Source organism: Hyla sarda, chromosome 1 (assembly GCF_029499605.1).
Source record: "Hyla sarda isolate aHylSar1 chromosome 1, aHylSar1.hap1, whole genome shotgun sequence".
Lineage (NCBI taxonomy): Eukaryota > Metazoa > Chordata > Amphibia > Anura > Hylidae > Hyla > Hyla sarda.
Window position 1 is genome coordinate 438,227,582 of NC_079189.1, and position 25,285 is coordinate 438,252,866.

General features: G+C 47.7%; 1 protein-coding gene and 1 long non-coding RNA gene across 3 annotated transcripts in view; one reads left to right on the forward strand and one right to left on the reverse strand.

Annotated features, from left to right (window-relative positions):
• Positions 1 to 21,958, forward strand: LOC130283002 (speedy protein 1-B-like). Of its 2 annotated transcripts, XM_056532092.1 has the most exons (6): positions 2 to 1,274; positions 7,450 to 7,622; positions 19,972 to 20,030; positions 20,172 to 20,254; positions 21,360 to 21,528; positions 21,611 to 21,956. In XM_056532092.1, exons 1-6 carry the CDS (start codon positions 1,228 to 1,230, stop codon positions 21,830 to 21,832), a joined length of 753 nt encoding a protein of 250 aa, XP_056388067.1. In that variant the 5' UTR covers positions 2 to 1,227; the 3' UTR covers positions 21,833 to 21,956. The 2 variants fall into 2 exon arrangements, with proteins under 2 accessions (XP_056388076.1, XP_056388067.1); XM_056532101.1 differs by lacking the exon at positions 19,972 to 20,030 and having other exon boundaries at positions 1 to 1,274; positions 21,611 to 21,958.
• Positions 21,558 to 25,285, reverse strand: part of LOC130283009 (uncharacterized) — a 12,188-nt gene continuing 8,460 nt past the window's right edge. Inside the window, exons 2-3 of the long non-coding RNA XR_008846589.1 lie at positions 24,205 to 24,309; positions 21,558 to 21,770 (exon numbers count right to left, since the gene is read on the reverse strand). This is a non-coding gene — a long non-coding RNA (uncharacterized LOC130283009). The remainder of the gene's footprint in view (positions 21,771 to 24,204; positions 24,310 to 25,285) is intronic.

The following is a 25,285-nucleotide window of genomic DNA, read 5'->3' on the forward strand; positions in this document are numbered from 1 at the left end:
ACAATCTTTCTGGGAAACCTTCTATGGAAAATGAAGCCAAACTATAATTTTTTGACAATACATGCATGCCATTGATATGTTAATTGGTGACAAAATAAAGCTTATAGAGAAGTAGTGCATCCTAAATACAGTGAAATTTGGTGAAGGATCCAAAATGTTGTGGGCTGCTTTGCTCCCTCTGGGACTGGAGGCCTTGAATGTCTTAACAGGAACAATGAAGTCAGAGGATTATCATCATTTTTGAGAAATGTGGTCCCCAGTGTAAGAAGCCTATGTTTTAGTGGGGTGTGTCTTAGGCCCCATTGACACGGCAGAATTTACGCTCCATAAATTAGTGCATTCCACAGAAAGAATTGACTTGTCAATTCTTTCTGTGGAATGGCTTTTTGGCATTTTTTTCCCTCTTGATCACTTTTATTTACATTTAACATAGGGATATTATCTGGCCCAAGGCTGAAGATTCCCCCCATGGTTTGGAGTGGGATGCCATCACAATCTCGCTCCGATGCTGATTACTCCTTCCCAGGACATCCCCATATGACCTATAGCGGGAATGGGTAAAACTATATAGATGTTCCCATCCCAAGTAAGAAATGCTACTTCTAGTTTATTTTACTATGAAATAATGAATCTCATTCATCTCGTGTCCTTTATAACAGATACATTGAATGCTCAGGATAACATATCACATAGCACATTTTTATCATGACTTTTATGTTGAGGTTTTTATGTCTTTTTTAACTTTGGCTTCCAATGTTGCTGTTTTTCAAACTTCAGTTCATTGGGCCGATGTAATCATAGTGCAGGCCCATGTAACATATTGTATTGCACTATAACATTATTAGAGTGTACTGTCTCTTTAAATTTCCAACTGCCATCCAATAGCCAGACACATCGACCAATAGGATCGCAGGGTTTTACAAACAAACAACAACAGAAAATGACAGTTGGTGCCAGTCTGCGATTGCTCTTCTAGAGTTGAGACCGGCTCCTTATTTCTCTGCGAGAAGTGACTTTTTTGGACAGCGACCCCCATCAATTTCTACAGATTTTGAGGAGAGGAGGAGAGGCGAGGAGGAGGAGAGGCGAGGAGGAGGCGAGTAGGAGGCGGAGGAGAGGAGGAGGCGGCGGCGGAGGAGAGAAGGAGAGGCGAGGAGGAGAGGCAAGGAGGAGGAGAGGCGAGGAGGAGGAGGCGGCAAGGAAGAGAAGAAAAGAAGAGGCGACACCATGAGGAAGAGGAAGAGAGAACTGACAACCCTTTATGAGGAGGAGTGGTAAGTATAAAGGACACATCACTACACCGTTTTATAGGGGTACATTTACAGACAGTCTTCAAAAACTAAGAGTTGTTTTTCTGCCATCCACTAGGGGAAGATTTATCAAAAATGTAGAGACAATGTTGACCAGTTGCCATAGCAACCAATCAGCTTCCCCCCTTTTTCAGAGGCAATCTGATTGTTGGTTGCTATGGGCAACTGCTACACTATTCTCAGCCAAACATTTTGATAAATCTCCCCCAGTACTGTCTATGATGTGTTTTTTTCTTTTCTAACGTTTGCACTGAGCATGTCCCATAAACTGTCATGTGCAGTGCAACCGCACTACTGAGCCTCCATGTATAACTGCTACTAGTGTATATGCTAACTGCCCCCCCCCTAATGTTACATGTGATAACTGCCCCCTTAATGTTATATGTGATAACTGCCCCCCTAATGTTATATGTGATAACTGCCCCCCTAATGTTATATGTGATAACTGCCCCCCTAATGTTATATGTGATAACTGCCCTCTAATGTTATATGTGATAACTGCCCTCTAATGTTATATGTGATAACTGCCCCCCTAATGTTATATGTGATAAATGCCCCCCTAATGTTATATGTGATGACTGTCCCCCTAATGTTATATGTGATAAATGCCCCCCTAATGTTATATGTGATAACTGCCTCCCTAATGTTATATGTGATAAATGCCCCCCTAATGTTATATGTGATAACTTCCCCCCCTAATGTTATATGTGATAAATCCCCCCCTAATGTTATATGTGATGACTGTCCCCCTAATGTTATATGTTATAACTGCCCTCTAATGTTATATGTGATAACTGCCCCCAATGTTATTATAGTCGGGCATCTATATGTATCATACCACCAGAGGAATTTAGATTAAGAAGTTTTCAGGGACTTTTCCATTTATGGTCCATCCTCAGGACTGGCTATTAATGTGTTGTTGGTGGTGGACCAACACCAGGCACCGCACCCCTGCCCTACAGCTGTTTGGCAGAGCCATGGGGGGATATTTATCAAAACCTGTCCAGACAAAAAGCTGCTGAGTTGCCCATAGCAACCAATCAGATCGCTTCTTTCATTTTGCAGAGGCCTTTTCAAAAATGAAAGAATCGATCTGATTGGTTGCTATGGGCAACATAGCAACTTTTCCTCAGGACAGGTTTTGATAAATCTCCCCCCATGATGGTTTTCACATATGAACAATGGAGGAGATTTATCCAAACCTGGGCAGAGGAAAAGTGGGGCAGTTGCCTATAGCAACCTATCAGATTGCTTCTTTCATTTTTAAAAATAAGCAATCTGATAGGTTGCTATAGGCAACTGCACCACTCTTCCTCTACACAGGTTTGGATAAATCTCCTCCAATGACGGGAGATAGAGAAGAGATTTCGGGTCATTCTGAAATGCTGGTGCCAGGACACTGCAGCACAGCCCCCATTCAATTTAATGGAACTAAGATTTGACAGGAGTGGATAGACCATAAATGTAAATGTCCCAGAAAACCGCTGGAAAATCTCTTTAATATATATGATAACTGCCTCTTCAATGGTAAATGTGATTTCTGACACCCAGTGTTATATGTGATAATGCCACTATTTTTGTTTCGATAATGCCACTATTTTTAGGCATTTTAGATCGCTTTTTATACATTTTTTTCTGGTACATGAAGTGACCAAAAATCAGCAATTCTGGTATTTTTTTACATTTACGCCATTATCTGTGCAGTTTTGTTACCATTGTACTTTAATAGTTTGGACATTTCTGCATGCGGCAATACCTAATGGGGTACTCCACCGCTAGGCATCTTCGGGGAGATTTATCAAAACCTGTCCAGAGGAAAAGTTGCCCAGTTATCCATAGCAACCAATCAGATCGCTTCTTTCACTTTGCAGAGGCCTTGTTAAAAATGAAATAAGCAAGCTGATTGGTTGCTATGGGCACCCTATCCCCTATTGCTGGGACACACGTGACCTCCGCGCAGCACCCTGTGTTCTGAACAAATGCCAAGTTCTGGCATCAGTGGTCATGATGTCACGCCATGCCCACCCAGGGGGTGTGACAGCTCCCATAGACATGCATGGAGGGGATATGGCGTTTTTTCTTTTTGTTTTCTTACAGCGTTCAACGCACAGCATGAATAATTCAATTATTTTATTATTTGGGTCATTATGGATGTGGCGATACATAATATGTTTTTAAAAATTTTTTATGTTGTTTTCAGAAAAAGTTGATGTTTTTTTTAATTTACATTTTACTTTCAAGAGCCCTACAAAGGGACTGACAGCGATCAGTGTGGAAACTCCTCACATGCAGCTTTCATGATTTGACTGAAGTATATGAAGGGTTAATCCACTAGAAGAGGTTCCTCCGATCCTAGTAGCTCCAGCAGGAGCCCGACCATCATACTGAACCCTGCACAGGAGACCCGCATTGCCTTATGATAGCACTGAAAATATGGTGGGCAAGACTAGGGACCCTTAACCCGATAATGACCGTGGACGAGTATAGACGTCCAGGTTGGCGGGCGTTCCCGCACCTGGACGTCTATACTCGTCCATTCTTCTCGTGGGTGCTGCCCAGTGCACCCACGAGATCGCGGCAGGGACTTGGCTGTATCACACAGCCGGGACCCTGCTGCAATGCCAGGACCGAAGTAAACTTCGGTCCCGGCAGTTTTAACCCTTACAGCCGTGGTCGGAAGTGACCGTGGGCTGTAAGTGTTATGACAGAGGGAGGGAGCTCCCTCTGTCTCCTCTGCAGCACCCCGCATCGCGATCGCGGGGTGCTGTGTGTAATACGCGGCTGGCCGGGGCCTGCCGCACTGCCGGGAGGGAAGTTCACTTCACTCCCGGCAGTTTAACCCTTACAGCCGCGGTCAGAAGTGACCGCGCGCTGTAAGGAGTTCTGACAGAGGGAGGGGGCTCCCTCTGTCTCTCCTGCAGCACCCCGTGCTGCATACCTGGGCAGCCGGGGTCCTACAAAGACCCCCAGGTCTGCCTTGGGTATTGCCTGCTAGTGAAATATGCTGCCTGCTAGTGAAAACTGGCAGGCAGCATATAACTGCAATGCTTTGGAATACTAAGTATTCCAAAGCATTAAAAAGTGTAAAAATAAATAAATAAATAAAATAAAAGTGTAAAAATAAATAAAAATGTAATAAAAGTGTAAAAAAATGTATATATATATTAAAAATACATTTATTAAATGAATCTAATAAAAAAAAAAGCATAATGTGTAGGATCGCATTGGCGAACATCCGCAGCATGTAATATGCTGCGGATGTCCGCCACGTGATCCTACACATTATGCAGCAGTCACGGTAATGAGCTCGCTGCTGGGTAGCTTTGTGCATCCACTCATAGCGGTGGATTTTCCGCCAGCAGTCATGAGCGGACACACTGAGCTACCCAGCCGCAGCAGTAATGGATATATTCGCCATGAGCGGGTGCTTATTCCCACAACATGGCGGATATATCCATCAGGAGCCTTAACTGTCACAGACAGATGCGTTATACTGCCTGCCGACCAAGGACCAATCAGAGAGGTCCCTGGTCCAGCCAATAACTTGTAGGGGTGCGGTATATAAATGGGGTCACTTGTGGGGGTACTGTTCTGCCCTGAAAGCCAAATGGCGCTCCTCTCCTTCTGAGTCCTACCACGCGGCCAAGGAACCATATATGGCCAAAGCGGGGGTATTTCCGAACATGGGACAAGCAGCTAAATAAAATATAGGGTGCATTTCTTTCAATATCAGAAGTGATGTACAAAAAAAATGCCCCCCAAATGATGCATTTGTGAAAAATTTCAATTTTCGAATTTTTAACACTAATAATCCTGCCAAAAAACTATGGTGTTAAAATACTCACTGTACCCCCTAGCGAATACCTTGAGGGGTCTAGTTTTTAAAATGGGGTCATTTGGGGGGGTGTTCCTATGTTCTACTACCTTTTAATTTCTGCAAACCTTGCATAGCACATAAAAAAAGATGTACTTTTCAAATTTTCTAAATTTTCAAAATTTCAAGTTAAATTGTTAGGCTTCTAACTAATTTAAAATGTTAATTAAAAACTAAAAAATGACGTCAAAATAAAGTAGACATCTGAAAGTATAAGTTTCATAAACTATTTGGTCAGTATGTATAAATATATGCAACCAATTAGTGTTAAAATAGCAAAAAATCGTAATTTTTTGTCAAAATTTCATGATTTTTTGCATTGTAAAAAAAAAAACTACAAATTATATTGGCTTACTTTTACTATGTACATGAAGGACGACTTGTGACAAAAAAACAATGTCAGAATTATCGTGATTGGCAAAACGTTACCAGAGTTATTCTCTAATAAAGACAGACATCCCCGATTTGAAAAAAACAGACCTGGTCTTTCAGGGGCGTACAGGTTTATTTGCATTGGTCCTTAAGGGGTTAAAGGAGAACTCCAGACCATAAAAATTGTCCCCCATAGTGCCGGCAGTAAAAAAATAAAGATGTACATACCTTCCTCCGCTCCCCCGGGGCCTCCAGTAACCGCCTCCGGTCTCCGCCGCAATCCACTTCCTGGTTGCCGGTGGTCGGATGAGTCATACTGCGCTCAGCCAATCACCAGCCGCAGCGAAGTCAGACTCGGCCGGCTATAGGCTGAGCAGCAGTGTGAAAACGCTTCAGGACACAAAATTCATCACTACACCGGCACCTGCAGCCGGGGCCGAAAACGTCACACTGCCGCTCAGCCTATCGCCGGCCGAGTCGGACTGCGCTGCGGCTGGTGATTGGCTGATTCATCCGACCACCGCCAACCAGGAAATGGATTGCGGCAGAGACCGGAGCCGGTTACCAGAGGCCCCGGGGGAGCGGAGGAAGGTATGTACATCTTTATTTTTTTACTGCCGGCACTATGGGGGACAATTTTTATGGTCTGGAGTTCTCCTTTAAGGACGCAGCCCTTTTTCACCTTAAAAACTGAGCCCTTTTTCGCAATTCTGACCACCGTCGCTTTACGAATTAATAACGCAAAAACGCTTTTACCGAATATTCTGATTCTGAGTCTTTTTCGTGACATATTCTACTTTATTTTGGTGGTAAATTTTTGGTGTTACTTGCATACTTCTTTGGTGAAAAATCCCCAAATTTCATGAAAATTTGGAAAATGTTGCCTTTTTCTAACTTTAAAGCTCTCTAATTGTAAGGAAAATGGATATTCCCAATAAATTTTATTTTTCTACACAAATACAATATGTCCACTTTATGTTGGCATCATAAAATGGACATATTTTTGCTTTTTGAAAAAATTAGAGGGCTTCAAAGTAGAGCAGCAATTTTCAAAAATTTCATGAAAATTGCTAAATCTGAAGGGACAGATGTTACAGAACTATAACTCCCAGCATACTGGTTGCCACAGTAAAGATCACTTTACTTTGACTTTCAATTCCCCCCCCCCCCCCCCCCCCCACCGTTGATTCCCTACCTGAGCCAGGATCCAGCAGTCTCCAGCGAAGATCCGGGGTCCCCAGGCATCTTCTTTGCAGGTACCCGGCCTCCATCTTCTGTCCATGTTCCCCTCGACATCCAGGGGTGGGCAGAATGGGGGGTTGCCATGGCAACCTACTGTCCTGCTCTGCCATTGGTCAGAATCAGTTCTGACCAATGGCAGGGGATAGGAGGAGATCACAGCACTGCGACCTCACTCCTAGCCCTCAGGATGATCGGGTCACCAGAGACCCGTTCAGCCCGGAATAGCAGAAAACCGCATGTCTGAATTGACATGCGATTTTCTGCAATCGCCGACATGGGGTGATCTCAGGACCCCCCTGGGCGATGTGCCGGGGTGCCTGCTGAATGATTTCAGCAGGCATTCCGGTCCGGTTCCCAACCGGCTAGCGGCGGGGACCGGAATTCCCACGGGCGTATGCATATGCCCCATGTCCTTAAGGACTCGCGATGCAGGGCGTAGGGGTACTCCGCTGATCTGTACATTCTGCCATGCCCCCTCCCATAGACATGAATGGAGGGGGCGTGGCTTGATGTAACAAGAATATAATGTTGCACCATAGGGTCTCATAGACTTCCATGGTGTCATATTATGGCTCCTTATAACCGGGATGGCCCATTATTTGGTCGGGTGCATGAGTCCCAATACTATAGATGTTATCTCTTCTATCACAGTTCAGCATCTGCCACCCAGGAGGAGCCGGAGAAGACGGAGGACCATCCAAAGGAGGAGGAGACAGACGGCGAGCCCAAGAAGAAGAGGAAGCAGACGGATGACAACCGGAGGGAGACCACTGATGACGCCATTCTACAGCCGGAGGAACGGGCCGCTTTTTACAGACTCCTGGGTAACAATACATTTTTCTTTCAATGACAAAAAGTATAACATTTTATCACATGATAAAATAAAGTGTTCTTATCCCCTTACAGGTGCCCCCCCCCCCCAGGAGATAGATAGTTGCCCCCAGTGTAGATAGGTTCTGCCAAGGGGTAGATAGCGGTTCCCAGTGTAGACAGGTGCCCTCCAGGAGGTAGATAGTAGTTTCCAGTGTAGATAGGTTTCCGCCAGAGGTAGACAGTAGTAATGAGCGGCAGGGGACATATTCGAATTTGCGATATTTCACTATGTTTGTTCTTTTGTTTTTTTGCATGCAAAAATACGTAATGAAATTTGCATAGTGCTCATGCGCAATTATATCTCCAGTGTGCCGATATTCGCATAAATATTTGCATAAATATTCACATAAATTTGCATAAAAACGAATATTTGACATTGCGAATATATCACTATATTCTAAATATTCGCAAAATCGCAAAGTGCCAATATCCGCGGTAAAAATTAGCATTTCGAATATTCGCTCTCTATACTAGTACACAGTTGCCCCACAGTGTAGACAGGTGCCCTCCAGGAGGTAGGAAGTTGCCTCCAGTGTAGATAGATTTCCCCTCCCCCCCAGATTTAGATAGCTGTTCCCAGTGTAGACAGCTGCCCTCCAGGAGGCAGGTAGTTGCCTCCAGTGTAGATAGATTCCCCCCCAGAGGTAGATAGCTGTTCTCAGTGTGGTGTCCTGGCACCGGATTGCCTCCGTTGCCTTGTGGTGGGGTCCCCAAAGTCAGAGTCCCTAGGTGTAGGTGGGGTCCTCATCCTTAGTTAGCCCCTTGTCACCCCTTTTGCAATTAAAATTGTTAAAATTTAATGTATATATTTATATAGTAAGTGTACTTACCCAGTTAGCGTCGCAGGACCTGCGGGTCACGTGATGCGTTCCAAAGACTCTATGGTTTGTAGTTCAAGGACCTTTGGAGGAAGTCAGGTGATTACCCATCAGGCTATGTAACGGTGAGTGACAGCTGACTTGGACCAATCCAAAACGGCCCTGCCCATATAAGGGAGCGGCGGCCATTGCTCACTCTCTTTCCTCGTGGGCTGTTGACAGGGAAGGATCTGCGCTGCTGTCATCAGTGAGTTAGACCCGAGCCTTGCGGCGACGGTTGATCTTTATAAACCGTGAGTGTAATCAATCCCTGTCACGATGCCGGCTGGCAGGTAGTGGACCCTCTGTGCCAGAGAGGGATTGGCGTGGACCGTGCTAGTGGACCGGTTCTAAGCCACTACTGGTTTTCACCAGAGCCCGCCGCAAAGCGGGATGGTCTTGCTGCGGCGGTAGTGACCAGGTCGTATCCACTAGCAACGGCTCACCTCTCTGGCTGCTGAAGATAGGCGCGGTACAAGGGAGTAGGCAGAAGCAAGGTCGGACGTAGCAGAAGGTCGGGGCAGGCAGCAAGGATCGTAGTCAGGGGCAACGGCAGAAGGTCTGGAAACACTGGCAAAGGACACACAAGGAACGCTTTCACTGGCACTAAGGCAACAAGATCCGGCAAGGGAGTGCAAGGGAAGTGAGGTAATATAGGGAGTGCACAGGTGATAACTCTAATTGGAACCACTGCGCCAATCAGCGGCGCAGTGGCCCTTTAAATCGCAGAGACCCGGCGCGCGCGCGCCCTAGGGAGCGGGGCCGCGCGCGCCGGGACAGAACAGACGGGGAGCGAGTCAGGTAGGAGAGCCGGGGTGCGCATCGCGAGCGGGCGCTACCCGCATCGCGAATCGCACCCCGGCTAGCAGCAGGATCGCAGCGCCCCGGGTCAGAGGACGTGACCGGGGCGCTGCAGCGGAGGAGGTGAAGCGAGCGCTCCGGGGAGGAGCGGGAACCCGGAGCGCTCGGCGTAACAGTACCCCCCCCCCTTGGGTCTCCCCCTCTTCTTGGAGCCTGAGAACCTGAGGAGCAGACTTTTGTCAAGGATGTTGTCCTCAGGTTCCCAGGATCTCTCTTCAGGACCACAACCCTCCCAGTCTACTAAAAAAAAATTTTTTCCTCTGACCTTTTTGGCAGCCAAAATCTCCTTGACCGAGAAGACGTCCGAGGAGCCGGAAACAGGAGTGGGAGGAACAGATTTGGGAGAAAAACGGTTGAGGATGAGTGGTTTGAGAAGAGAGACGTGAAAGGCATTAGGGATACGAAGAGAAGGAGGAAGAAGAAGTTTATAAGAGACAGGATTAATTTGACACAGAATTTTGAAAGGACCAAGATAGCGTGGTCCCAACTTGTAGCTAGGGACACGGAAGCGGACATATTTAGCGGAGAGCCATACCTTGTCTCCAGGGGAAAAAACGGGGGGAGCTCTTCTTTTCTTATCCGCGAACCTCTTCATGCGTGAAGAAGCCTGTAAGAGAGAATTTTGGGTCTCTCTCCATATAATGGAAAGGTCACGAGAAATTTCATCCACAGCGGGCAGACCAGAGGGCAAGGGGGTAGGGAGGGGGGGAAGAGGGTGACGGCCGTACACCACGAAAAATGGGGATTTGGAGGAAGATTCAGAGACCCTGAAGTTATACGAGAATTCGGCCCATGGAAGGAGATCTGCCCAGTCATCCTGGCGGGAGGAAACAAAATGTCGCAAATAATCACCCAGGATCTGGTTAATTCTTTCTACTTGTCCATTGGACTGGGGATGATATGCAGAGGAAAAATTTAATTTAATCTTGAGTTGTTTACAGAGAGCTCTCCAGAATTTAGACACGAATTGGACCCCTCTATCCGAGACAATCTGCGTAGGTAACCCGTGAAGACGAAAAATGTGTACAAAAAATTGTTTAGCCAACTGAGGCGCTGAAGGAAGACCAGGAAGAGGAATGAAATGTGCCATTTTGGAGAATCGATCAACGACCACCCAAATAACGGTGTTGCCACGGGAAGGGGGTAAATCAGTAATAAAATCCATACCAATCAGAGACCAAGGCTGTTCGGGGACAGGCAGAGGATGAAGAAAACCAGCGGGCTTCTGGCGAGGAGTCTTATCCCGGGCACAGATAGTGCAGGCTCGCACAAAGTCCCCAACATCCGTCTCCAGAGTCGGCCACCAATAGAAGCGGGAGATGAGTTGCACAGATTTCTTGATGCCCGCATGACCTGCGAGATGGGAGGAGTGACCCCATTTGAGGATTCCGAGGCGTTGGCGTGGAGAAACAAAGGTCTTTCCTGGAGGAGTCTGCCTGATGGAGGCAGGAGAAGTGGAGATCAGGCAGTCAGGTGGAATGATGTGTTGCGGAGGGAGATCAACTTCTGAGGCATCCGAGGAACGAGAGAGAGCATCGGCTCTAATGTTCTTATCGGCAGGACGAAAGTGAATCTCAAAATTAAATCGGGCAAAGAACAGAGACCACCGGGCCTGGCGAGGGTTCAGCCGTTGGGCCGACTGGAGGTAGGAGAGGTTCTTGTGGTCGGTGTAGATAATAACAGGAAATCTTGATCCCTCCAGCAGATGCCTCCATTCCTCAAGTGCTAATTTAATGGCTAGAAGCTCTCGATCCCCGATGGAGTAGTTCCTCTCCGCTGGAGAGAAGGTCCTAGAGAAAAAACCACAAGTGACAGCATGCCCGGAAGGATTTTTTTGTAGAAGAACAGCTCCAGCTCCTACTGAGGAGGCATCAACCTCCAATAGGAAGGGTTTGGAAGGGTCAGGTCTGGAGAGCACGGGAGCCGAAGAAAAGGCAGACTTGAGTTGTTTAAAGGAGTCTTCTGCTTGAGGAGGCCAGGACTTGGGATCAGCATTTTTCTTGGTTAAAGCCACGATAGGAGCCACAATGGTAGAAAAATGTGGAATAAATTGCCTGTAATAATTGGCGAACCCCAAAAAGCGTTGGATAGCACGGAGTCCGGAGGGGCGTGGCCAATTTAAGACGGCAGAGAGTTTGTCTGGATCCATCTGTAGTCCCTGGCCAGAGACCAAATATCCTAGAAAAGGAAGAGATTGGCATTCAAACAGACATTTCTCAATTTTGGCATAGAGTTGGTTGTCACGAAGTCTCTGAAGAACCATACGGACATGCCGGCGGTGTTCCTCTAGATTGGCAGAAAAAATTAGGATATCGTCCAGATATACCACAACACAGGAGTATAATAGATCACGAAAAATTTCATTGACAAAGTCTTGGAAGACGGCAGGGGCATTGCACAGTCCAAAGGGCATGACCAAATACTCAAAGTGTCCATCTCTGGTGTTAAATGCCGTTTTCCACTCGTCCCCCTCTCTGATGCGGATGAGGTTATAGGCGCCTCTTAAGTCCAATTTAGTGAAGATGTGGGCACCTTGGAGGCGATCAAAGAGTTCAGAGATGAGGGGTAAGGGGTAGCGGTTCTTAACCGTGATTTTATTAAGACCGCGGTAGTCAATGCAAGGACGTAGGGAGCCATCTTTTTTGGAGACAAAGAAAAATCCGGCTCCGGCAGGAGAGGAGGATTTACGGATAAAGCCCCTTTTTAGATTCTCCTGGACGTATTCGGACATGGCAAGAGTCTCTGGGGCAGAGAGAGGATAAATTCTGCCCCGGGGTGGAGTAGTACCCGGGAGGAGGTCGATAGGGCAATGATAAGGCCTGTGAGGAGGTAGAGTCTCAGCTTGTTTTTTGCAGAAAACATCCGCGAAGTCCATATAGGCCTTGGGGAGACCGGTTACTGGAGGAACCACAGAGTTACGGCAAGGGTTACTGGGAACCGGTTTTAGACAGTTCTTGGAACAAGAGGACCCCCAACTCTTGATCTCCCCAGTGGACCAATCCAGGGTTGGGGAATGAAGTTGAAGCCAGGGGAGTCCAAGGAGAATCTCCGAGGTGCAATTGGGGAGGACCAAAAGTTCAATCCTCTCATGATGAGATCCGATGCTCATAAGAAGGGGCTCCGTGCGGAAACGTATGGTACAGTCCAATCTTTCATTATTTACACAATTGATGTAGAGGGGTCTGGCGAGACTGGTCACTGGGATGTTGAACCTGTTGACGAGAGAGGCCAAAATAAAATTTCCTGCAGAACCAGAGTCCAAGAAGGCCACTGTAGAGAAGGAGAAGGCAGAAGCAGACATCCGCACCGGCACAGTAAGACGTGGAGAAGCAGAGTAGACATCAAGGACTGTCTCACCTTTGTGCGGAGTCAGCGTACGTCTTTCCAGGCGGGGAGGACGGATAGGACAATCCCTCAGGAAGTGTTCGGTACTAGCACAGTACAGGCAGAGGTTCTCCATACGGCGTCGTGTCCTCTCTTGAGGTGTCAGGCGAGACCGGTCGACCTGCATAGCCTCCACGGCGGGAGGCACAGGAACAGATTGCAGGGGACCAGAGGAGAGAGGAGCCGAGGAGACGAAACGCCTCGTGCGAACAGAGTCCATATCTTGGCGGAGTTCCTGACGCCTTTCAGAAAAACGCATGTCAATGCGAGTGGCTAGGTGAATAAGTTCATGTAGATTAGCAGGAATTTCTCGTGCGGCCAGAACATCTTTAATGTTGCTGGATAGGCCTTTTTTGAAGGTCGCGCAGAGGGCCTCATTATTCCAGGACAATTCTGAAGCAAGTGTACGGAATTGTACGGCATACTCGCCAACGGAAGAATTACCCTGGACCAGGTTCAACAGGGCAGTCTCAGCAGAAGAGGCTCGGGCAGGTTCCTCAAAGACACTTCGGATTTCCGAGAAGAAGGAGTGTACTGAGGCAGTGACGGGGTCATTGCGGTCCCAGAGCGGTGTGGCCCATGACAGGGCTTTTCCGGACAGAAGACTGACTACGAAAGCCACCTTAGACCTTTCAGTGGGAAACAGGTCCGACATCATCTCCAGATGCAGGGAACATTGGGAAAGGAAGCCACGGCAAAACTTAGAGTCCCCATCAAACTTATCCGGCAAGGATAAGCGTATCCCAGGAGCGGCCACTCGCTGCGGAGGAGGTGCAGGAGCTGGCGGAGGAGATGACTGCTGAAGCTGTGGTAGCAACTGTTGTAGCATAACGGTCAGTTGAGACAGCTGTTGGCCTTGTTGCGCAATCTGTTGTGACTGCTGGGCGACCACCGTGGTGAGGTCAGCGACAATTGGCAGAGGAACTTCAGCGGGATCCATGGCCGGATCTACTGTCACGATGCCGGCTGGCAGGTAGTGGACCCTCTGTGCCAGAGAGGGATTGGCGTGGACCGTGCTAGTGGACCGGTTCTAAGCCACTACTGGTTTTCACCAGAGCCCGCCGCAAAGCGGGATGGTCTTGCTGCGGCGGTAGTGACCAGGTCGTATCCACTAGCAACGGCTCACCTCTCTGGCTGCTGAAGATAGGCGCGGTACAAGGGAGTAGGCAGAAGCAAGGTCGGACGTAGCAGAAGGTCGGGGCAGGCAGCAAGGATCGTAGTCAGGGGCAACGGCAGAAGGTCTGGAAACACTGGCAAAGGACACACAAGGAACGCTTTCACTGGCACTAAGGCAACAAGATCCGGCAAGGGAGTGCAAGGGAAGTGAGGTAATATAGGGAGTGCACAGGTGATAACTCTAATTGGAACCACTGCGCCAATCAGCGGCGCAGTGGCCCTTTAAATCGCAGAGACCCGGCGCGCGCGCGCCCTAGGGAGCGGGGCCGCGCGCGCCGGGACAGAACAGACGGGGAGCGAGTCAGGTAGGAGAGCCGGGGTGCGCATCGCGAGCGGGCGCTACCCGCATCGCGAATCGCACCCCGGCTAGCAGCAGGATCGCAGCGCCCCGGGTCAGAGGACGTGACCGGGGCGCTGCAGCGGAGGAGGTGAAGCGAGCGCTCCGGGGAGGAGCGGGAACCCGGAGCGCTCGGCGTAACAATCCCTAAGCACTCTGCAAGATCACCGGACCTTATCTAACCCCTAAATCCGGACGGATCTTCGCAATTAACCCTAAATTCTGAGACTTATAACAAAAGTCAAGGTCCGCAACAACGGTCAGTCACTGAAGTGTATGGAGACTGTGTTAATGAGACTGTTACTGTTCATTGGATGTACCGCAAGTCTTTAAGTAAATTTTATCCAAGTTCAAGTTCAACTTGTGGACCTTCAGTCATTTTTATGCATGCACCTATCACTACTGGGAAGGGCGGCGATAGGCCGGAGAATTACCTCAGCATACTAGCCCTCAGCCTGGCGTCACGAACAATAGGGTTAACCTTAACCCCTGATATACTGAAGCAATACCCTGACTACACTACCCCTACCCCTGAGGCCTACCACACCAGTGTAGACAGGTGCCCTCCAGGAGGCAGGTAGTTGATCCCAGTGTAGATAGGTTTCCCCCAAACGTAGGCATTTTTTCCCACAGTATAGACAGGTGCCCTCCAGGAGGTAGATAGTTGCCCCAATTGTAGACATGTCCCTGTCACCCAAAATTTTTAATAAATTAAATACATATATAATTAAATAATAAATAAAAAATACATATTTACGTTCTCTTTACTGCCATACCAACATGGACGTCCCTTGGTGCACACAGAGTGATGTTACTCTGTGTGTGTCTGAGCTGGAGACAGTGGGCAGAGGTCCTGCACCTCTCCCAACCTGCAACCAGGGAAAGTGCCCTAGACCCATAATACTAGCAGGGCCAGGCTGGGTGTGAAAACCAGCCCAGGAAAAAATTACATACCAGCCCCATAGTGTTGCGTCATTATACCAGCACGTCGTCATTTTCTTTATACCAGCACGTCGTTCATAAAAGGTAAAATCATGCATTTTAAAGCATATTAGTTTCCCCCACATTAGGTGCAGTATAGTTCCCCCCACATTAGGTGCAGTATAGTTCCCCCCAACAAAAAAAAAAAATAAAAAAAAAACCTTAGGTGGGTCAGGGATCCCACTAATATGTATCAACCAAACCCGGGACCGAAGCCCAGGGCACAAATCCCTTTTAAAGTGAACCCCCCAATTAAAGTAAAATATAACTTTTATTGTGTTAGTATAAAATGATGACAAGTGATTAAAACCACAATTTCACAGTTCCAGATAATTAGTAAATTCTGGGATTAACCCAGTGGTCTCCTGTCTTATGGGCCTGCAGTACCCAAGCAATTGGAATCTGTGAAATTGATTAAAATCTGAAATTTGCCTCCTCTACTAGTTTCGACGCATCTGCGCCGTCCTCAGGAGGAATAAACGGCAAACACCTATAGTTCCCCCCACATTAGGTGCAGTATAGTTCCCCAACATTAGGTGCAGTATAGTTCCCCCACATTAGGTGCAGTACAGTTCCCCCCACATTAGGTGCAGTACAGTTCCCCCCACATTAGGTGCAGTACAGTTCCCCCCACATTAGGTGCAGTAAAGTTCCCCCCACATTAGGTGCAGTACAGTCCACATTAGGTGCAGTACAGTTCCCCCCCACATTAGGTGCAGTACAGTTCCCCACATTAGGTTCAGTACAGACCCCATATTAGGTGCAGTATAGTTCCCCACATTAGGTGCAGTCACTGAGGACAAGCAGTGCTCTGTACACTGAGGACAAGCAGGGCTTTGTACCTGAGGACAAGCGGGGTTCTGTACACTGAGGAAAAGCAGGGCTCTGTACACTAAGGACAAGCGGGGCTCTGTACCTGAGGACAAGCAGGGCTCTGTACACTGAGGACAAGCAGGGCTCTGTACACTGAGGACAAGCGGGGCTCAGTACACTGAGGACAAGCGGGGCTCTGTACACTGAGGACAAGCGGGGCTCTGTACACTGAGGACAAGCGGGGCTCTGTACACGGAGGACAAGCGGGGCTCTGTACAAGGAGGACAAGTGGGGCCCTGTACACTGAGGACAAGCAGGGCTCTGTACACTGAGGACAGCCCCCCCCCCCAATCCTCAAGTAGAAAAACAAAGCCTCCCCCCCCCCCGCCCACATCTCCCACCTGCCAGCTAGCTGTTGGAAGACTAAACTCCCAGCATGCTCTTACAGTGAGGACATGCTAGGAGTTGTAGTTCTAACAGCTAGCCAGTGGGAGGTAGATGCGGGCAGATGGCTGGGGAGCGGAGCTTCACAAAAAGTTGTACAAAAAGTAGCAGTTTGCGACTTTTTGTGTACCTTTTTTTAAAATGCTACAGCACGTTTTGTAAGTCAGGTCTGACCTGGCTTAAATTTGCGACTTTTTTTAAGGGGGTTTGGACTAGGACCAAAAATACACCCTGACATTTAAGAATAAGCAGTCCATTTTTTTTTTTTTGGTGGGGTCTGAATGCTTCAAGTTGCTCTTCAGCTGTTGCAAAGCTACAACTCCCATCATGTCTGGAGCCTCAGGCATTATGGTATGAAGGCCACAGATTGGAGTACAGTGTCCCCATCATCACTGCAGAACTTACAAATTACAGCAGTGATGGGACAGTCAGGAGAATACACAATGTATCACTGACCTGAGTGATGTCTTCTCTGTTGTCGTACCTTTTCCTCTGGTCCAGACGCCAGGTCTTCTTCCAGCTCCATCTTCTCTGCAGAGTCTGAGGCCCAAACTTCATTGTCTCCTCACTATGTCAGCAGATCCTCATCCTCTGTATGACGACAATAATCATTATAATACTGCCAGATACTGTGCCCCAAATAAAATACTGCCACACACTGCACCCACTGAATGTAATACTGCCACACACTGTACCCACTGAATATAATACAGCCATACACTGAGCCCTGAATATAATACTGCCATACACTGCGCCCCAAATATAATACTGCCATACACTGCGCCCCAAATATAATACTGGCATACACTGCGCCCCAAATATAATACTGGCATACACTGTGCCCCAAATATAATGCCATGCACTGTGCCCCGAATATAATACTGCCATACACTGAGCCCCGAATATAATACTGCTGTCACGATTCAGCTGGCTGGAGGTGGATCCTCTGTGCCAGAGAGGGATTGGCGTGGACCGTGTCGGTGGACCGGTTCTAAGTTGCTACTGGTTTTCACCAGAGCCCGCCGCAAAGCGGGATGGTCTTGCAGCGGCGGTAGCAACCAGGTCGTATCCACGGGCAACGGCTCAACCTCTCTGACTGCTGAGATAGGCATGGTACAAGGGATAAGGCAAGAGCAAGGTTGGACGTAGCAGAAAGTCAGGGCAGGCAGCAAGGATCGTAGTCAGGGGCAACGGCAGGAGGTCTGGAACACAGGCTAGGAACACTCAAGGAAAGGCTTTCACTGGCACAAGGGCAACAAGATCCGGCAAGGAAGTGCAGGGGAAGTGAGGTAATATAGCCAGGGAGCAGGTGGAAGCTAATTAGGCTGATTGGGCCAGGCACCAATCATTGGTGCACTGGCCCTTTAAATCTTAGAGAGCTGGCGCGCGCGCGCGCGCCCTAAGGAGCGGAGCCGCGCGCGCCAGGATGTGACAGCCGGGGACCGGGACAGGTGAGTGACTTGGGATGCGATTCGCGAGCGGGCGCGTCCCGCTATGCGAATCGCATCCCCGCCGGCAATGTCAGTGCAGCGCTCCCGGTCAGCGGGTCTGACCGGGGCGCTGCAGAGAGAGGGACGCCGCAAGCGCTCCGGGGAGGAGCAGGGACCCGGAGCGCTTGGCGAAACAACTGCCATACACTGCGCCCTGAATATAATACTGCCATACACTGCGCCCTGAATATAATACTGCCATACACTGCGCCCTGAATATAATACTGCCATACACTGCGCCATGAATATAATACTGCCATGCACTGTGCCCTAAACATAATACTGCCATTAGTCTTTGGATTAGCCTTTGGATAGGGGATAAGTTATAGATTGCGGGGGGTCCAAGCATTGAGACCCCCCACAATCTCCTGCACGGGGGCCCAGTCAGTATGCCAGAAGCCGACATCTGACCCCACAGAAGGCCGTGGTCGGCACGCTCCCTCCATGTATCTCTATGGAGTATACGGAGGGGTGTGTCGGCCGGCACTTCGTGCGGGGTCGGCATACCTCTTTTCCAACTGACTGCCAAGGCCCGTACTGGAGATCGCGGGGGTCCCAGCGCTTGGAACCCCCACAATCTATAACTTATCCCATATTCTTTGGACCCCGCATCTATCAATCATGCATATACACCTCCCCCCTTATCCTTGGTTTCCTCAGCCTCACACCTCCCCAAACCCCCCCATCCTTGTTATCCTCACCAACACCCCCCAGCCTCCCCCCCTTCAATCATAAATATATACCCCTCCCCTCATCCTTGGTCCTAACCCCCCAGCCTCCCCCCCATCAATTATAAATATACACCCCCCCCTCATCCTTGGTCCTAACCCCCCAGCCTCCCATCAATCATAAATATACACCCCCCCCCCTCATCCTTGGTCCTAACCCCCCAGTCTCCCCCCATCAATCATAAATATACACCCCCCTCATCCTTGGTCCTAACCCCCCAGCAATCATAAATATACACCCCCCCCAAGCCTCCCCCCCATCAATCATAAATATACACCCCCCATCCTCCTCATCCTTGGTCCTAACCCCCCAGCCTCCCCCAATCAATCATAATTACACCCCCCCCCTCCTCATCCTTGGTCCTAACCCCCCAAACCCCCCCCCCCATCAATCATATACACCCCCCCCCTCCTCATCCTTGGTCCTAACCCCCAGCCTCCCCCCCATCAAAAATACATATACAACACCCCCTCTCCTCAGTCTTACCTTAATCACACGCAGATCCGTCCCGCGCTCAGCAGCAGTGCCGGGCTACCAGCTTTACGGCATGTATACGCAGGGGGGAAGGACGCCGCACGTGACTCCCCTGCACTCCTAGGGCTACGGACAGACAGAGTGGACAGGGTGGCAGACAGAGCGGGCGGACACAGACCGGAGCGGGCAGCAAATTCTCAGCCCCCCCCAGACTGCGGACCTGGCCGCCCCTAAGCGGGCGCTTGGTCCGCCTAGTTATAGAGCCGGGCCTGCAGCCCGCTGGTCCTATTTTCATGTAGGGGCCTGGAGCCCCTACGTTAATCCGGCCCCAAAGCGGCCCCAGGCCCAGTGGCCCACCGGGATAGATCCCGGTAGGCCAGTCTGGGACTGAATACTAGAGATCTCCAGCAGTTCTGCCACCCTGCCGGGCTAGGAAGATGGTGGTTCCCTAGGCAGATGCCTACTCAGCCAACCCCCATCTTGGCCCTATGAAACAGACATATATATCGTAAATAAAGATCAGTATTATCATAGGCCTAATGCTGAGGTCCATGTTCTTCAGGTAAGATACTGTTCCCTCTACAGAACCTTCTCTCTCCTGCTCTGGTGCTTTTGTACAATGTATAGTATGGAATATAGTGTATAATGTGTCAGTGACTGTATACACACATATTTATATGTAGAATTGTTATAGATAGTATAGAAAATATTGATTGAATAGATAAAAATAATGATATTTCTGTTATTTTTGTAGACGAAGGACACATCCAGCTATTCCTAGGCAGGGACAGCTGCTATAAGATCGCGGACAAGGTAGTATATAAAGGGAAAGAATAGATGTTGTACAGATAGCAGTAAATACAGGGATATACTGGAGACATACAGGTACTGTATAATAGAATGTATTTAGATAAGAAATGTATTACCAGCCTCTAACTCTTCTCATCCCTCTAGTATCTCCTGGCCATGGTCCTCATCTACTTCCGAAGAGCCAACCTGCGTACGGAGGAATATAACACTTACTTCTTTCCAGCACTGTGAGTATATACATATATATACACCGTATTTTTCGCTGTATAAGACGCACTTTTTCTTCCCCAAAACTGGGGGGGAAAAGTTGGTGCATCTTATACGGCAAATACACATTAAATCCCTGTCATATCGCGGCGGTCCCTGCGGCCATCATGCCGGGACCCGCAGCAAATACAGGACATCACCGATCACAGTGAAGCCCTGTATTAACCCTTCAGACTTGGCGATCAAAGCTGACCGCTGCGTCTGAAGCAAAAGTGACACTAACCCGGCTGCTCAGTCGGGCTGTTCGGGACCGCCGCGGTGAAATCGCGGCGTCCCGAACAGCTTACAGGACACTGGGAGGGACCTTACCTGCCTCCTTGGTGTCTGCTCCGTGCCGGGATCCCCTGCATGGCCGGCGCTCTCCTTCGTCGTCATCACGTCGTCGCGCACGCCGTCCCGTCATCCAATAGGAGCAGCGCGCGTAGCGACGTGATGACGGCGACGGAGAGCGAGGATACTGGGCAGCAGAGACGCTCCAGAGTGACGGGGACACCCCGGGGATGCAGCGACAGCGATGGAGGGTGACATCCAGAGCAGCAGTGACGGGTTCGGAGCGGCGGGGACACGTGAGTACTACCTCCTCCAGTGGTCTTCAACCTGCGAACCTCCAGATGTTTCAAAACTACAACTCCCAGCATGCCCATCTGAAGGTCCGCGGGTTGAACATCACTGTCCTATACTTTACATTGTATTTGGTTCAGAATCTTTATTTTCTGGATTTTTATCCTTTAAAATTGGGTGCGTCTTATATGCCGGAGCGTCTTATATGACGAAAAATACGGTATATATATATATATATATATATATATATATATATATATATATATATATACACACACACATCTATATAAATACATATATATTTATAAATATATATATACATACATATATACACACATCTATATAAATACATATATATATATATATATATACACATTAATATAAATTCATATATATATATATATATATATATATATATTGTAATATTACTACCAATGGTTCTTCTCCTCTTCCTCTTGTGAAATGTCATATAATTTTTATTTATTTAATTTTTCTTCCTTTTAGGTTTCTTGCCAACCAGTTTGAAGAGGATGAGATGTTTCGACGCGAGATCTACCCCTGGGCCCTCGGACCGATGTGGACGGCGATGAAGACCTGGATGCTCCACCTGCGGAACCTGCTGCTCCTCCGGATGAGATTCCACGCTTGGGTGACCAGAGACACCTGTGATCGGGTCAGTGATGTAAAATAAAAACTATACACTAGGAATGAAAGTCTGTGTTTATTATAACAATTTATATTGTGTTTAATTCTAGATCATGGCACAAGACCCCGAGTACTGGGCATGGAAGAGAGAGCGTAAGGAACATCATGGCTGGGCCATACGCTGGTACCGGAGGGATCCTGGAGAATACATCCCGAGAGGCCCATGGTGGATCCCTCCCGCCTGCTCCGTCTGTGTCACCGATCTGCAGCCTTGTGCCGGGGAAGAGAACACCAAGCGAAGAAGGACGAAGAAAGAAGAACAGAACGGATGAAGACCAAGCCGCCCCAGATGTATTCTTAAGGGCACATTCCCACTTGGCATATACGTAGCATATTTCACGCTGCGCAAAGTCTGCAGAAGCGGCGGGAAATACGCTGCGTATCCCTCGCTCACCATACACACAAGGCATTCAGGCGGCAGCCCTATGTGCGCAGTTAGTTTTGGAGGTGGGGCTTCACCTCCAAAACTCACTGCAAACATAGGGCTGCCGCAAGAAAGCCTTGTGTGTATGGTGAGCGAGGGATACGCAGCGTATCTCCCGCTGCTGCTACAAATTTTGCACAGCGTGAAATATTCTGCGTACATGCCAAGAGGGAACGTGCCCTTATAGTATATTTATTGTTACACATAATGCACACACTAAATCACTGTACACAAATCACATACACATTCATCCCCTACACACTATCACTACATACACATTTATCCCCTACACAATATCACTACATACACTCATTCCCCACACACACCATCACTACATACACATTCATCCCCTACACACTATCACTACATACACATTCATCCCCTACACACTAATCCCTACATACACATTCATTCCCTACACACTATCACAACCTACACATTCATTCCCTACACATTATCCCTACATACACATTCATCCCCTACACACTATCACTACATACACATTCATTCCCTACACACTATCACTACATACACATTCATCCCCTACACAATATCACTACATACATTCATTCCCTACACACTATCACTACTTACACATTCATTCCCTACACATTATCACTACATGCACATTCATCCCCTACACACTATCACTACATACACATTCATCCCCTACACACTATCACTACATACACATTCATCCCCTACATACTATCACTACATACACATTCATCCCCTACACACTAATCCCTACATACACATTAATTCCCTACACACTATCACTACATACACATTCATCCCCTACACACTAATCACTATACACATTCATTCCCTACACACTATCACTACTTACACATTCATTCCCTACACATTATCACTACATACACATTCATCCCCTACACACTATCACTACATACACATTCATCCCCTACACACTAATCACTACATACACATTCATTCCCTACACACTAATCACTACATACACATTCATTCCCTACACACTATCACTACATACACATTCATTCCCTACACACTATCACTACATACACATTCATCCCCTACACACTAATCACTACATACACATTCATTCCCTACACACTATCACTACATACACATTCATCCCCTACACACTATCACTACATACACATTCATTCCCTACACACTATCACTACATACACATTCATCCCCTACACACTATCACTACATACACATTCATCCCCTACACACTAATCCCTACATACACATTCATTCCCTACACACTAATCCCTACATACACATTCATCCCCTACATAATATCACTACCTACACATTCATTCCCTACATAATATCACTACCTACACATTCATCCCCTACACACTAATCACTACATACACATTCATTCCCTACAAACTAATCACTACATACACACTATCACTACATACACATTCATTCCCTACACACTATCACTACATACACATTAATTCCCTACACACTAATCACTACATACACATTCATCCCCTACACACTATCACAACCTACACATTCATTCCCTACACATTATCACTACATACACATTCATCCCCTACACACTATCACTACATACACAAGAAAGATATAGTGGAGCTGGAGAGGGTTCAAAGACGAGCAACCAGGGTAATACGGGGAATGGGAGGACTACAGTACCCAGAAAGATTATCAGAATTAGGGATATTTAGTTTAGAAAAAAGAAGGCTTAGGGGAGACCTAATAACTATGTATAAATATATCAGGGGACCGTACAGAGATCTCTCCCATGATCTATTTATACCCAGGATGGTATCAATAACAAGGGGTTATGTATACTAGATTTATAGGGACAGAAGGTTGATCCAGAGATTTATTCTGACTGCCATATTTGGAGTCGGGAAGGAATTTTTACCTCTAGTATGAGGGTTTTTTGCCTTCCCCTGGATCAACTCAGTAGGGACTTATTAGGGATATAGGTTGAACTAGATGGACTCTGGTCTTTTTTCAACCTTATGAACTATGTTACGAAGTTACTATGAACTATGTAATCCTCCCTTAGTATGCCCAGAGGAAGGGCCATACAGCAGCCATGGATTCCCTACAGGATTCCTCCCCTATGGGGGGTTTTCCTGTCCTGAGCGCTGCTGTACGCTCTTCGTGAGTGATGGGAGGTTACAACACATAAAAAAATACATATAAAATATAATAATAAACTTCACATTAATTACATTTATTTACCTTGTCTGAGTCACTTCTTCTATTAGAATTTGTTACAAAGTGTGGATGATGAGCGGTGTGTGACCCGAATGCCCTGATGTAACCTTCAGAGGTTTTTCCTTCTCCCTAGTAAATGGTAAAGTAGAAAAAACGTATGCGGTTAACTTTTTGCAGTCACATTAAAAGGGTACTCCACTGCCCCAGCGTTCAAACATATTGTTCTGAACACTGGGTGCAAGCTGCTGGGGTTGTGATGTCATGGCCACGCCCCTCGTGATGTCACACCATGCCACGCCCCCTCAATGCAAGTCTATGGAGGGGCGTGGTGCATGCCAAGCACCCTCCCAGAGACTAGCATTGAGGGGACTTGGCTTAACGTCTCAAGGGGCGTGGCCATTAAGTCATGACCCCCGCAGCTTGCACCCAGCATTCTGAACAAAATGTTCAGAATGATGGGGCAGTGGAGTACCCCTTTTAATTGCATGCTTGAAACCCTAGCTATAGTGATGCAGTCACACAAGGACCCTGATGCCTTAGGGGGTCCATGAAGTGTTATGAATTGCACAGGATGGTTTGGGAGTCCTTGTTACACATTGCACATTGAAGCGTCTGCTTCATGTATGATGCATATTTTGTCTCATGGTGGCCATACACAGTGGACAAAATTTGGCTGAACTAAGAATGCTTTTTATGGTGTAGCCAGAAAAAACAAGAAGGTGTTGACAAGGTGTAAGGTGGTCTTCAATGGGTTTAGAGGCTATAATTTGCAGTGCTATCTGGTTAATAATAAAATAAATAAAATATATCAAACAGGTAAAGGAGTATCTAGGCTTATTTTCACCCACGGCAAAGATTTATTTTGGCATCTGCCCCTTCAAAAAACTTTGCATACAGATCCATGGAGGGCATGTGCCAACCCCCACTCTGTACGCGAGGAGAGCCTGACGCAGTACAGGAGACTGGAGAGGGGTGGGCGAGGGGGTTGACCAAGCGGTTGGACCCCCTGTGATAAGACACTTATCCACTATTCTTTGGATATGGGATACATTTTCTACATTGGACTACTCCTTTAAACTGAAAGTGCCCATGGTTTGCTATCTTT